This window comes from Saccostrea echinata, unplaced genomic scaffold (assembly GCF_033153115.1).
Source record: "Saccostrea echinata isolate AGI-Se365-2 ecotype Australia unplaced genomic scaffold, CSIRO_AGI_Sech_v1 ptg000020l, whole genome shotgun sequence".
In the NCBI taxonomy this organism is placed as follows: Eukaryota; Metazoa; Mollusca; class Bivalvia; order Ostreida; family Ostreidae; genus Saccostrea; species Saccostrea echinata.
Window position 1 is genome coordinate 4,124,400 of NW_026889769.1, and position 15,436 is coordinate 4,139,835.

At 33.0% G+C, this 15,436-nt stretch overlaps 1 protein-coding gene across 1 annotated transcript in view; it reads left to right on the forward strand.

Moving 5' to 3' along the window:
* Positions 1–12,497, forward strand: part of LOC133189956 (transient receptor potential cation channel subfamily M member-like 2) — a 28,643-nt gene extending 16,146 nt beyond the window's left edge. Inside the window, exons 18-33 of the mRNA XM_061325402.1 lie at positions 1,063–1,206; positions 1,287–1,520; positions 1,745–1,922; positions 2,840–2,893; positions 3,081–3,113; positions 3,296–3,422; positions 4,506–4,725; positions 5,379–5,506; positions 6,043–6,182; positions 6,639–6,760; positions 7,026–7,120; positions 7,374–7,577; positions 8,023–8,218; positions 8,815–8,934; positions 9,352–9,525; positions 9,824–12,497. Coding sequence (XP_061181386.1) covers positions 1,063–1,206; positions 1,287–1,520; positions 1,745–1,922; positions 2,840–2,893; positions 3,081–3,113; positions 3,296–3,422; positions 4,506–4,725; positions 5,379–5,506; positions 6,043–6,182; positions 6,639–6,760; positions 7,026–7,120; positions 7,374–7,577; positions 8,023–8,218; positions 8,815–8,934; positions 9,352–9,525; positions 9,824–9,928 — 2,274 coding nt within the window. The 3' untranslated portion in view covers positions 9,929–12,497. The remainder of the gene's footprint in view (positions 1–1,062; positions 1,207–1,286; positions 1,521–1,744; positions 1,923–2,839; positions 2,894–3,080; positions 3,114–3,295; positions 3,423–4,505; positions 4,726–5,378; positions 5,507–6,042; positions 6,183–6,638; positions 6,761–7,025; positions 7,121–7,373; positions 7,578–8,022; positions 8,219–8,814; positions 8,935–9,351; positions 9,526–9,823) is intronic.
* The last annotated feature ends 2,939 nt before the right edge of the window (positions 12,498–15,436 follow it).

Consider the following 15,436-nt stretch of genomic DNA (forward strand, 5'->3'; position numbering starts at 1 on the left):
TTGCTATAAAGTTTTTTTTAAACATGCTTATTTCATGCTTTTTAAAATCCTGTTAGTAAAAGTAAGATTGCATACAAAATAAACCTATGCACGATATCACAATGTAAATGCAGACCTGCCTACCCTTCCGCTTTTGGCATAATTTTTCCGCTTTTTACCACAAAATTACGCTGTTACGCCATGAAAACTAATTTTATGCTTTTAATTATTTTCCCTAAACAACTTAATGAAAGGCTAACTTTGGAGTTAAAGTAAAGGCTTTCCTAAATGAAAAGAGAAGATAAATAATACTAATTAACAGAGGGTTTCAGTTCTTCACGCAAAAAAATTTTTACGATACAAACAACATACGTAATATACTTTGTAGTTATGCCTTTTAAATGGGTGGCATGCCAAAGATTAGAAAAACTATTGAATGAAATGTGCAATAAGCTAAGTGAGTATAATTTTCCATTCCGTTTATTCTTACATTGCTTAGAACAACATAGAGACAAGTAAATGTAAGAAAAACGAAATAGTGGAATAATGTAGAATTTGTATTGATATGGAATTGAAACTCTGAATTATGTGATTTGCTAAAAAATTTTCCAAACGTTCATTAGGAATGAAAGTTAAATAAGTTTGATATGACTGCATTTAGGATACCAGTTTTTACAACAAAGGGGGTTTTTGTCTATAAATGATTTGAAAAAGAAACATTCATATTTGCTTTGTTCAATGATGTACAATTTTAGGTTTATTTAGACAATATAGTATCATTATAAAACACCAAACTAGGGAACATAAAGAAGTACGCCTTTTCCTCTGAAATTCCACCTTATTGAGTATTGAAATTACACCCTCGCAATGAAAAGGGTAGGCAGGTCTGTAAATGAGTTAGTGAGATAAAAATAAATAATGATTTCAAATTTAAAAATTCCCTAAACATTTTGAGGCAGATATGTATTTTCTCTGAAAACTCATGTATACATATTCAACATAGTATTTTAGGGCTTTAACTTCGTATCTTACTCATCTTACTCTTTTTTTTTTTTAATTTCTTTTTTCTTTTTTTTGTTGTAGTTTTTCTACGTCCTGTATCTACTCTTGTTCAGTCTGGCTGTGATTATCCCGTCCTGTGGTGACATCCAAATTGACATCATTCTATACTTTTGGACATTTATGTTGTGGATTGAAGTCGTTCGGAAGACAATCATGAAGAAAAAGGTCAGGTTAATGAATGCAAGAGAAGATGATTCATCAGTAGTTCATTCAATAATACAAATATATATATATTTTATCTACAGAACCACAAGGAGCTGACGGTTCATTGGACGGTTGTGGAGATAATTCTGATCTTTATGTACCTAATGGTCATCGGAATCATCCGTATCATTCCTCGATACATTCCCTCTGTTAGATATACCACTGCCAAGTTTGTCATGAGTCTCGGCCTCATCTACTTCTACTACAGAACAATGAATATCTTCTTCCCTATCAGCCCTATACTGGGGCCCATGATGATCAGTGTTAAGAGAATGGTATAGTTTATGTCTGTAGTTTTAATAATTGTCATACGCTTTCATAATTGTCACATGCATATCTATGATAAAGTGTATATGATTATATCTGTATTGATTTTTGAACACATACATAAAAAATGTCTAAGAGACATGTTAGCTAAATGCACAATGTGTTATAGCAGGTACCAAATTATCAGAATTGTTCTTTCTCAGCATTATTGTGAGCTTATATTATTTTTTAGATTCGATATGACTTCATCACTTGGTTCAAGATGTTCCTGATCATCATGGTGTCTGGAGGTATAGCTATCCAGGCTACTCTGTACCCTAACTATCCGTTGTCAGAGTACGGGATAACCATGGCCATCAGTAGAGCTTTATTTGCCATGTTTCTCACCAAAATTGATGACCTTGATGGTGGTAGGTTATGAATTTATGATGATCAAGATGTTGATGGTATGAAAGATTGATTAGCAAAATGATGATAAGAGCATCAAATTAGGCTGGAGGATGAAGGGTTTGTGATTAAAAAGTGTAAATTGATATACAGCTATTGACTTAGTATGAGGGTGATATATAATTTGATGGACCTTGAGACAAAAATGTTGCCCAAAGAGGAAGGTTTTGCATGTTTGTCTTCTGGCAAAAAGTTTATTTATTAAATGAAAAAATTATTTGGACAGTTTTGCAACCATTAGTACAATTTAATTGTTAAGATAATTGGACAATCACAATGAAGTAAACTTTAATGACAATGACAATTCAGGCATCTTACATGTAAGTATAAAAACTTGATATTTCCCAAATACTCAGAATGTCATTGTTCATAATTGGTGTCAATTGGGTCTCAATATGCATAAATTTGCATTGTTCCAGTAGACTGGTTGATAAAAAAAATTGTTGCCTCCAATAAAGGATGGGAACACACGGCCCTCTTCGCCTGAATCAATCAAAATGTGCATTAAATACGGTTTTCAAAATAAATCAACTGTGTAGTTATTAACAAAGTTCACTTCAAATATCCATGATACTGTAATATGCTTTAACTTTTGTCACATCAACTTGTGAAACAGTGAAATTTGCTCTCAAGTTTTGAACAAAAGTTGGGTAAATTTCATTCATTGACTTTGTTCTGTACACACAGATTTTTTTGACAAAAGAGGCAAAGCATAATTTATTTGTTAGCAACACCAGAAGTCCAGACTTTTCGTGAAAAAGCCCTACATATTAATGTTATGTTGTATCTTTGTTCTTTCTTAAATTACTAACTTTATAATTTATACCTATGAAATTCTGCTCTGACTTTAAATTTTAGATTTAATTTTGTTATTTTCCAGGTACTCCGGAGTGCACTTCTTTTTATGACAATCAGACAACACGAGTGTGTCATGGTAAGCATCACAGAAAATAATCATGTTTTAGAAACATAGTAAAACGTCTCTCTCATACTGGTATACTGATTATGAAAATCTTTGTAATTAATACTAAGTATAATGTTTTGACAACTTTGCTCACAATAAGATACAGTGGTTTTATTTAGTATCTACTTATACACTCACTTTTCTTAATTTCATGTAGATGCTGCTGCTTCATTTTGGAATCGAAATATCAGTGAGTATACCAGGCTACCAGCTAACAGAAATTGATACTAGTATATTTTTAATTATAAGATTTTTAACATATCAATTCTCCTGAATGAAAATGTAAGTTTTCTCTTAAAAAATTTAAATAAGTGTTATGCTTTGAATTGTGTCTGTATATTTGAATTCTGAATTCTGTATTTTCATTTACAGCCAAAGTGCGTTTTTCCCATGATTATGCAGTATGTCCCCACAGGAGTTTTGGGGGATATGCCGTCACTATACAATATCTCCTCCTAACCAAGCTCATCTTCATCACCTTGCTATATGCCCTCTTCAGGTAATTATGCTTATTATTGTATCATTACAGTGTTCAAATACAAAGGTTCAGTATGAAGGGACAATTGGCAAAGGAGGTGTTTTTGATAATTTTTTGTGACCCTGTATCATGATGCTGGTGCCCTATAGAAATTACTGTGTCCATCTGTCTGTCCATTGGTTAACACTTTTATGTGATAACTTAAGTTCCAATTAACCTGAAGACTTCATATTTGCTACAAAGATAGAGGCTTGGTCAAAGTTCAAGGTCAGAGTCAAGATATTTCATCATATATCCTAAAGCAAAAAATGCTCAAAAAGTTTTGTTGAGTGCTTCTCTTTCATCTGTTTATATATCTGTATTCCCAGACTTTTAGATTTTCTTTTGCTTAGAAAGGTATTTGTATCCTTAGTTAAATTTCATACATCCACTGATTATATCATTCTCAGAATTTAAATGAATATGTTTCAAATTTCAAATTTTCAGAAAGGCAAAACTGAAAGTAAAAATTCTACATATTGTATATAAAAAGGGATTCAAACCTGATATAAAAAGTTTCTGTTATAATGTAATGAATATAATGAAGCTTGTTAGCTGACAGCTTTAGTCTTTCCTACTGAAAAGTTACAGGGAGGTAATGAAAAAAGTAATTCATATTGTGGGTTTCCTTTTTCTTTGTTTGTTTGTTGTTTTTTGTTTTTTGGTTTTGGTCATTTTTACCCCTAGACCAGGAGTCATCTAAATCAAAGCTTTTTTTTTAGAAGATTCCATATGGGCCTAAACCTTTTGTTCCTTTAAAGTGAACCATTTTATGAATACAGTTGAACTTTGGTATCTCAAACACTGATATCTCGAATATCATGGATATTTTGGAGCGAGTTGGAAGTCCCAAGTTATCTTTTTCTATGCATTTCAACCTCAATATCTCAAATAAATGGATATCTTGAATTTTTTCTCAGTCCCATTGAGTTTAAGATAAAGAGGTTTGATTTTAATTCAATATTTCTTTGGAAAGAATCATGCATCATTCCTTAATTTATATAAAAAAAGAAACACAGTTATATACAAAAGTACTTATAAATGATAACTATTTGAACATTGCAGTGCCACCACTTCTAAGATCCAGGCAGCGTCGGAACAACTGTGGAAGTTCCAGCTCCACAGTCTGATTGTAGACTTTGAGACTCGCCTCAGGCTCCCCGCCCCCCTGAATTTCCTCAGTTATCTCATCATGGTGTTGGAGCAGATATTTAAGATTGTGACATGGATTTATAAATGGATCTGTCGCTCCAGCTGTTGTGTCAAACACACTGAATTGGCTAAGGTACTAAAATTTTTTGTTCTTTAAGAAATTTATTTTATCATAATTGTGATTTAATTTTTCACTTTCTTGTTTGTCGTACTTCTTGCTTGTTTTGTTTGTCCATCTTTAATAAATAAAATCTACTATAGATTGTTAATTTGTTTTATATGGCAGCAAAGAGTACTGTAGATTCCTAAATATACGCGAGGAATAAATTATCGCGTAATTATGTGAGAAGCACCACTCGCGAAATAAAATTACTCGCTTTTATTTTTATGGTGCTTTAATGTATGTAAAATCTCTAGATAAATCGCCCATTCGCGAATTATTGTTCTCACGGTTTGACACCTTTGGGCCACTTCGCGATATTAAGTACTCGTGTAAAATAAGGAATTTACAGTGACTTTTATTTTAAGAAACAGAATATTCAGAACCCCGGTACCTTTTATTTTGCTAAAAATCAGTATAGAATAATCAAATTTAGTTTCCTATAATTATCAATACTGTCCAATCAATTCAACAATAGACTTGCTTTCTGGCCTGTATATTTTGTTTAGTAATAATGATGTCCTGTCATTTAGATTTTCTGATTTGTTATATATAGTGCAAGTTATTGGATGTGCCATTACATGTAACCTTGATGAACTTCCATTTACCCTATTTGATTTCAACAGAATGACAATAAAATGACAGTGGTGCAACATTCAGACTTCACATTTTGGAGAACGTTAATGAAGAAGTTGAAGAAACAGCAGAAAGAGGAAGATATAAATTCTCAAAGACCTCTGGAGCAGGAACAAAAGTAAGACCATTCATGTTTTATTGACATACAGCTGGGGAAAACATGTTTCTGTTTTATTGATTTACAGCTGTAGTGACTCATTCATGTTTTATTGGCTAACAACTGGAGTAAGACTCGTTCATGTTTTATTGGCTAACAACTGGAGTAAGACTCGTTCATGTTTTATTGGCTAACAACTGTATTAAGACTCACTCATGTTTTATTGGCTACCAACTGGAGTAAGACTCATTCGTGTTTTATTGTTTTACCACTGGAGTAAGACGTACATGTTTATTTGATTTCCAGTTGGAGAAAATCTAATTTCTATTGCACTTGACAACTGTGGCTTTCATTAAATCAACTGCTTCTCTGGTTAAGAATGACTTGCACTGTAGAAAAATTTATTAAGCATAAAGTCATTTTGTAAGTTTATTGCCCTCAGACTCTCTACTTTATTAAAATTCATAGGATGAATTTTTTGTCAAGTACCGTTTTTAGGTCATATTTGGACTCCATGGTTAAATTATCCTACTGATAATAAAGATTTATTTTTTCAGAATCCAACAGCTTTTGACACAGACATTACTTCAGATGCAGTTTAACAATAAGCTTACTGAACAACTATCAAGTTTGGAGCGACACATCATGAGCTGTGAAATGGCCCTGGAACAGGTTCATCACAAAATCGACATCATGGGTTAGTCTCCCTCACTCAATGAGTTTAAGTTATTTCATTTCATTAAATGGGAAAGCAAAGGCCAAGATTAAATATGAAGTGACTGTTGTTTCAGAACAAGAAAATGCTTTGGTATGCAGTTCATGGGTTGTTTAGAGTGTAAAGACTTTATTTGTCCACGATATATTTCTGTGGAATCATCATTATTCTTGGGTGACCAATGTTGTGGATTTCATTTGTCACCCTTACCCACAAATTTACATCCCCATGAATGTCAACCTATTGATTTCATTGAATCTTCTCTATAAACAAGTTACCCACAAAATTACTTCCTCACGAACCAATCAAATTTTGCTGCCCACGTAAATTGACCCCCACAAATTAAAATGACTCCACAGTATGTGAATCTGTTGATAAGTATATCATTTTAACCCTGTATAAGTCTGATGCCTTCATTCTCCTTGCCTTTCACTACAGACCCCAAAAAACGGCCAGAACTGGAGAAGGCAACCAATCTACACATGGCCAGTCGAGAATCCCCGTACCCAGGCACAACTATACAGAGGTTTCCAGTGTTTGACAAATTTATTAACTGGGAGGTTTGTCATGATCTTATTTTTTGAAATGTTTAAGATCTTTTCTAGGGCTGCTTTTTATTTTTACTAAAATATTGATAGGAGATATCTTTGATATATTATACCCATAATTATGCTATTTCTGCACTGTGTAACTCAGCAATTTGTAGAAGTTACCAGCTGTTATTGTGTAATGCTTTAAATCTTAAGAAGTTACCAGCTATTATTGTGTAATGCTTTAAATCTTAAGAAGTTACCAGCTATTATTGTGTAATGCTTTAAATCTTAGGAGACATTTGCTGCCTATGATCCTGTTCTGTACACCAAACCTATAGAAGAGTACCCAGTAGACGTGCGGCCTTTGATAGATGTGGATTACATCGAGTCAGTGGAATTTTGTCTTAATGTCTAGAAAATAAGATCTAACAATGAAATTAAAAATAAACATCCTTCATTATTGACATCAATATGTATGCTTCTCCATACATGTCCATAGCAGTATAACCCTTTACTGAGTAAACAGAACAAAAAATTATAGTACATCAACAAGAATAAGTCATCTTTTATAAATGATAATTTTCACATGTACCGTGTTTAAGAAAAATAATGTTTACATGTGGTATATTTGTATTGGTAGCCTTATTTATAAGCTGGAGGACGTGAGTCTGGGTCAGGATGACCGTCTCAGTATCCTGTCGTCTCAGACCATTCACAAACCACTGTGGAACGTAGTGGCCAGCTATAATATCAATGATGTTAATTTGGAGATCAATCGCATGTCGTGGATTGACAAAGATGGTGTTCCAATTAAATATGCACTGGATTCCTACAATATACCACTGTGAGTTGTGCTACAGTATTATTTAAAAATCATATCTAGAGAATTTATCGATACCATTACTAAAGAAAACTATGCATGCAAGTTAATTTACAAAGTAATGAAAAATAAATTCTTTGAATCATTTATGGCTGTACAGTGATAAAGTGATCATTGTGAGCATCTGCAAATGTGACACAATTAATCCACTTCAAAACACTCAGTTTGATCCTTAAGTTAAGGACTTCTTTAGATGTGCCTGTATTGGTGATATTCTCTGTGAAATTACTATATTTCTTTTTAATGCCCCCCCCCCCCCCCCCCCCGAATCAATCCTCCTTCCTCTAAAGAATTTGAAATTATCATGTTTTATAAATGAATTAAATGCTTTATTTGTACATGTGTAAGTAATTAGTGACATAATCTACTGGTCATTGTGTGCTAACTTATTTGTCCTTGACCTGTATAGGAATCCTAGTGGTCGAACAGGTATTCGTGGGAGGGGCAAGCTGTGGAGATGGGGTCCGAACCACTCAGTGAAGGTGGTCATCTCCAGATGGAAACGATACAAGTCACAGGACAGCTTCCTCAAGGTCAATGACAAAAAGGTCATGGAGGTTATAGTACTACAGAAGAGTGCATCAGGGGAGCTCACTCTGCCTGAGGTATGTTTTATTCTATTATTATTCTCATGTACAAGTTTTACACAACTTTTCTTGTTGGCAGTTTATGCAATTAAAAATTTCTAATATGATCTATACATAGATAACAAGTTTTACAAAACTTTTTTATTGGCAGTTTATTCAGTTAAATATTTCTTATATGGTCTTATATAATAACTATGTAATTACAATCCCACTGTTGGAAGTGGAGACCGGTCATTCGGATGAGACCATATAAACAGAGGTCCCATGTCACAGTAGATGATGGCATGAAAAAGATCCCTCACTGCTCAATGGCCCTGAGTGCTGAGTATAGATCAAAATTTGCAGCTCTTCACCAGCAAGTGGTGGTGTCTCCATATGAGTGAAAAATTCTCAAGAGGGACGTTAAACAACAAACAAACAAAAAAAAACTGTAATTACCTTAAATGAACATCAGTATTCATTATGCTTATGTGATAGTACTTTTTATATATCAGCTAGAGTCATTGGTTTAAACAAATTAACATGATAATTTCAGGGACGTCATTAAAATTTGATACTAGTGCTAAGAATTGAGGATGACCTTGTATCAAGTTTATTTTTCCTTTAATTTGTAGGGAAAAGACCATGGACACATGTCTCTCTATTCAGCTGTGTGCCAGAAATTTTTGGCTAAAGTGTTTGGTCAGAAAAATGTAAAAATCAATGAACAAATGACGGAAAATCAAATGGTAGAGGTACGAAATTCATACATTGTTCCCATTGATGTTTGTTTCTTTTCTTTCTTTCTGTCACCAGCAATGATCTCTATATTCTATAACTATTAAAAATTGATTTTTATACACCCTTTTTAAAATGGGACATATTATGGTATTGCAGTCATGTCCATCTTTTTAATATGATAATTAGACAATATTTGATGGGTGTATCATGTGCCGTGGACATGCACTTTATTATATTTTGGTACCGTTGTTCAGATACTTGATTCATATTCCTCCTACTCACTAAAATATTAAAAAGATGAAACGGAAATACATGTAATTATTTTTTGTAACTTCTTTACATATATTTGTGCATGTTTTGTAGTGGCAGTATGCTTCTCCCCAGAACAGGAAATGTTGTGTTCACTGACTTTTGAATTTTCTGTTTTTCAGTTCTTTGAGCAGTTTGTGGAGCCCCATCCTGGCCCCTTCACTGGATTTACCTCTGGGATAATTTACAAGGGCTACATGGATGATCCGTGTAACACTGACAATGCCTGGAGAGAGGCTGAGGTCTGGAACATACACTACCATGTTCCAGATAACCTTGATACAAAGATTGTCAATGTAAGCAGTATTTAAATCTGTCTTGATATGCTTGAACATTGTGCAGTATTAAAATATTTTAAAATGTTATTTTTATTCATCTGCAGGTTAAACAAAGAAAACACTGTACATTCATTAAATATGCATTTATTTTGAAATTAATACATGTATTTGGGGAAAAAATAATGCTCAGAATTTTTTACTCTCTTCAAATAAAAGTACATGTAATAAGAAAATAATCAAAACTTATAGTGTACAACTACCTATGTTAAAAAAAAATTTTTGATTTCAAAATCCATATTATATTTTACTTTTACAGAAGGAAAAAAGATGGAAGGAGGTGTCTTCTTATTTCCACCTGCCTGGAAATCAAAATCTGATTGTTCAGGAGACAGCTCGTATCAACGGAGCTTATTATGTTTAAAATTACAGTTCACAACACGTTCTGTTCAGGAGACAGCTCATATCAACGGAGCTTATTATGTTTAAAATTACAGTTCACAACACGTTCTGTTCAGGAGACAGCTCGTATCAACGGAGCGTATTATGTTTAAAATTACAGTTCACAACAAGTTCTTGTTCAGGAAATAGCCCATATCAAGGGAGTTTATTATGTGTAACAATACAGTTCACAACACGTCCTATCATCAGTTCAGTGAAAGTAAGACTAGGTGTATGATAGGGGTCAATTGTCCTATGTGTACACTATGTGTACACAGTTCTAATTGCTCAATAACAGAGATGTTGAAAAGAAGGTGCCTATTCAATGTATTTATACTACTTGATATTTTTGAAGTGAGTATAAAATTAATGCAAAATAGCTTTACATATTCTTGATTTTTTTTTCAATGCTCCTATGGATTGTGGGTGACAAATATTGATTTTTTTATACCATATTCATGTTTCTTTTTTAATTTTTTCTATAAATATTAACATTCAGTTATAGAATTCTAAAAGTGCAGTTTTAGTTGAGGACTTTTAAATGCATTTACTTTATAGAGTAAATTTTATATTGATACCTCTGTCCCCTACGTCATATTTATAAAACTCAGGATATTTTTTAAATGCATGTATTAATTGCCAAAGGAGGTAATTTTAAACGGGTATTCATTTTGGCATGCTTTTGTTTATGGACGGGTATAAAATTTAAATTAGCCTTTTTATAACCCTAACAAACAAGTTTGAAGGGGGATTTACTAGAATTACCATGTCTGTCTGTCTGTCCATTAACATTTTTGTGGGGAGAGTATATCTAAAAATTTTGATTTTTCCCCCCAAAACTTTGGTAGAAATAAGATATACTTTTTGAACATGTGTACTTAGTACCTAATACTATTGGATTTATTTGTCAAAATAAAAAAAAATGGCCTTTTACATGTCTTGATGAACACAACTTTTGTTTAAGGAATAAAAAGAGAAAAATACATGTCTGGACACTGCATTTTGAAACTGAGAAACTCAAAACCTCATAGTGTTGTTTGACTCTGTGCCAAAGCCATTTGATCAAGGCTAGGGCCACAGAGTACAAAAGTATCTTATTAATTGTTCTAGCCACAACTTTCATATGGTAAATTGGATAAGGTCACACGTTTCAGAAGTTAGAAATTCTTACCCTGTCCATAGTATTGAAGAAGAGAAGTACTAAAGGTTGCTTGTGACTAACCCTGCACCATGATAACTTAGGTGTAGATCACTTGCTTTGAAGTGTGAAACTTTGTCCATACCAATACTATCTTTAGGAGATCACACTTGGCTTAAGAGTTGATTATGATCATCACCCTGAACAAAGGTCATTTATACTAAGTCAAGGACACAGGGTTCAGAGATGTCAAAATTTACAGGGCATATTGACTTGAAGATTGCTTGTAACCAAGAGTTCTGACCTGATTTTTCAATGGTCACTTTAACTCACTTAATTGGCTCAGAAGTTACATGTTATTTGGGTTAATGATTTTTCAGTGCCACAACTTCTTTCAGTTTTGACATAAAAAGTTGCTCAGGATAGAGGTGTTACAACTTTCAACCAATTACAAACACATTCAGTCCACAGGAATTTCCAGTATTTTTTTTTTTCAAGATGTCTGAGTTCTTTTTCAATATATTTTAATTTAAGATATGCTCTTTCATTTCTTGCCCAGTGAGAGGTATAAGTCCCATTAGGACAGTTTTAGTTTTAATGATCGATACATGTATTTGGATTTTTAAAATTTAAATACTGTAAAGATACTTTTTTTCCACGGGGTCAAAATTCCACTGAATCACAATTTCTGTTCAATCTGCAGGTAGAAAATTACTTAGATTGCCACTATATGCCTTAATTATGCTGGGACAAATTTTCACGGAAAATTTGTGACTGCATACCTAGTGTAAATAAATACCACATGAAAAAAAAATACTTCTACAGTATCTGAGATACTAATTTAATGTAAAAGAAAAATTCAGTTTGGGCCTCAGTAATTCACTGAAAATACAAGCTGAAATTGTCTACACTGCAGTCATTAACATGGGAAAGTTGTGCCCCTTTGATTCTAGCATTCTGGTTTTACTTTATCTTTCTGGATATGTTTTTTTAATGATTTATATTAAATTACTGTATATACTGCTTATGTAATGATATTCATTTTTATTATATACCCAAGTGTGTATCACTCAATTTTACTGTAGATTTTGTACAATCACTTGACGGTGTGATCCGACTTTCCGGATCACCACACTGTGGTTTTCTGAATCCATATCACCCCTCTCTGAAATTGATGACGTAGTACACAGAAACGTGACGTTATTTTTCATGCGCATCAAAAAATTCCTTGACAAAATGCTTTGTTTAATAGGAAAATCTTATATAATTGATCTCAAAAGTTTTTTTTTAAACTATATTTTGCTAGTTGTAAGGGGGGTATATAATAAATTTATCATTATAACAGTAACTTGATCCGAAGAGCCGTATCACGTCTCGTTGACAGGCGCGGATCATCAGATCAAACTCAACGCTTCGCGTCTCGTTTGATCTGATGATCCGCGCCTGTCAACTCGACGTGATACGGCTCTTCGGATCAAGTTACTGTTATAATAATGTATATAGATTTACTTGTATATAGTATTGGTCATTAGACATTTTTACTTTTACCTCAACTGCATTTTCCTGCTTAATTGTTTTGCAGTACCTTTTCACCACTTTTTAATCCCTTAAAAAACTTATTAATTTTTTAGATAACTACAGGATCTTTTTTGGGAAGGGGGGATGATGTCTGCATTGACACTTGTACATTCATTTCCATGGTCATTGATCATTAGATCACTCTGAATTTAGCCATTCTGCATTTTTGTTTTTAGGCTGAGTTTGTGTTGTTTATCGTGTTTCATTTATTTTTATGTCTGGAAGTACCTACTGAACTTTTTAAAAATATTTTTTACAAACGTTTGGTGCTTCCATAGGGCTAAATTTGTGCTATGCCTGTACATTTATGAAGAATTAGCCCATGAATTTACAATTGTTAATTTTTTACTTTTCTAATTTTGATAATATGTATGTACATATATATACATTCAAGAAATCATTTTTCATCACATGCAACTGGTCTGATTATACTCGTGATTGTCATACAGAGAGCTGCATATGTTCCGAGTTCTGTTGATTATGTGGCACCATTGTTTTTACAGATGAGTTTGAAAGGGATTGACGCAATGACCTTTTACTGTATAGGTATTTTTATTTACATTTACAACACTGAAATAGTTGATACTGTAATTTATCCATGGAATATCCTCTATGTATTTACAGGTTTTATTTTCACACTGTGAAAACAAGTGTTATTTTCACAGTATGAAAATAACTTAGCTAATAGGGGCAAACAGAAAATTTAATGTTTTATAGTTTGATATGGAATTTCACTAATGAGACAAGAGTATAAAAAAAAATTACTTGTGCTTTGCATTTGTGAAAAAGAAATCTTAACCCACAAGTGAAATAAATTCCATATTTAACTATAAACCATTGAATATCCTCTTTTTATTATTGGTGATGAAGTTAAAATTTGATCATGGATATTTAACACATGTAGAATCATCATCTTAAAATTATATTTTGGTTGTGTTTATGAATTATCACACCAACAGGTGAACTAAAATATGAATCCAGTTAATTATACATCTAAAGTAACAGGATATGTTGTCATCCCACAACCTTTATTTTGTAGACGACTGCTATAGGGCAAAGAAAATAGTGACATTTGAAAGAAAGAAATGTTCATTTCTTCATGTGGTACATGTGTACATAGAAATATTTCTCAGTAATCAGATCTATTATCAGCCTACCTCATGAATAATTTTAGTACACATGTACATCTCTTATGAATTATAATTTTAGTACATGTACACATATATACCTTTTACCTTATACTGAATAATAGCTTTATTTTTTATTGTATAACCAACTTTGCTTTATTTTACATGTAGTTACAAACCTTGTTTTATTACTAGTACTGATTAATTCATTTTTTTATTTAATTTGTAATGTAAGTTACTTGTCTCAATTTGGTCTCATTTTCCTTCTAGGGTGATTCAGTAACCTTGAGATATATATTTTTTTTCTTCTACTGTGCATCACAAGCCTTCACTTTAATCTGACTGACATACAGGGATTATAAAAAATCCCTGGTATCTCAGTCAGATTAAAGCAATCCAAAGGCCTTTGCTGTGCATTAGAAAGAAAAATTCAATAGGAAAAGCATGGTCAAAAATCTTTTTTTTTTCTCCCAGTTATTTTTTGTTACACCAAATATTTGTAGCTGTACACTCATAGTTGAGTTGAGTTTAGTTTAAACTTGTATACTTCATACATACATGCATTAAAATTAATCACTTTTGACAAAGTTTTGTTTTATTTCAAACCAATGACTACTATGTGGAATTTTTTTATAATCAAACAATTCACCTTCATCAACTAGACCTTGTAGGTTTAATCAAAGTATTGAAAATAATAAGTATACTTTGATTTGATAAATATTATTTGTTTTTTGCAAGACTCTCTTGTTACTGGTTGGTTATTGCTGTAAATGTATCTGGTAATACCACAAACGTCTAGTTGGTGAAAAATTGCTTATTGAACTATTGTAAAACTGTTTACACAGAGGTGACAAGCAATGTGAGATTGCTGTTACAAAATTAACAACTTTCAAAGGTTATGATCTTTCAGTGATGGCCTAGAGGGCTTCACAGTTTCCTCAAAGTTTTAACTCTACCCAGTAGATTCTCTCAATGACTGCAAAGGTAAACAGTCTCACAAAGGTAAGCAGTCTCACAAAGGTAGGCAGTCTCACAAAGGTAAGTAGTTTCACAAAGGTAGGCAGTCTCACAAAGGTAAGTAGTCTCACAAAGATAAGCAGTCTTACAAAGGTAAGCAGTCTCACAAAGATAAGCAGTCTCACAAAGGTAGGCAGTCTCCCAAAGATAAGTAGTCTCACAAAGATAAGCAGTCTCACAAAGGTAGGCAGTCTCACAAAGGTAGGCAGTCTCACAAAGATAAGCAGTCTCACAAAGGTAGGCAGTCTCACAAAGGTAGGCAGTCTCACAAAGATAAGTAGTCTCACAAAGGTAGGCAGTCTCACAAAGGTAAGCAGTTTCACGAAGGTAGGCAGTCTCACAAAGGTAAGTAGTCTCACAAACGTAAGAAGTCTCTCAAAGATAAGCAGTCTTACAAAGATAAGCAGTCTCACAAAGGTAGGCAGCCTCACAAAGGTAGGCAGTCTCGCAGAGATAAGTAGTCTCACAAAGGTAGGCAGTCTCACAAAGATAAGTAGTCTCACAAAGGTAAGCAGTCTCACATAGATTAGTAGTCTCACAAAGGTAGGCAGTCTCACAAAGGTAGGCAGTCTTACAAAGGTAAGTAGTCTCACAAAGGTAAGCAGTCTCACAAAGATAAGTAGTCTCACAA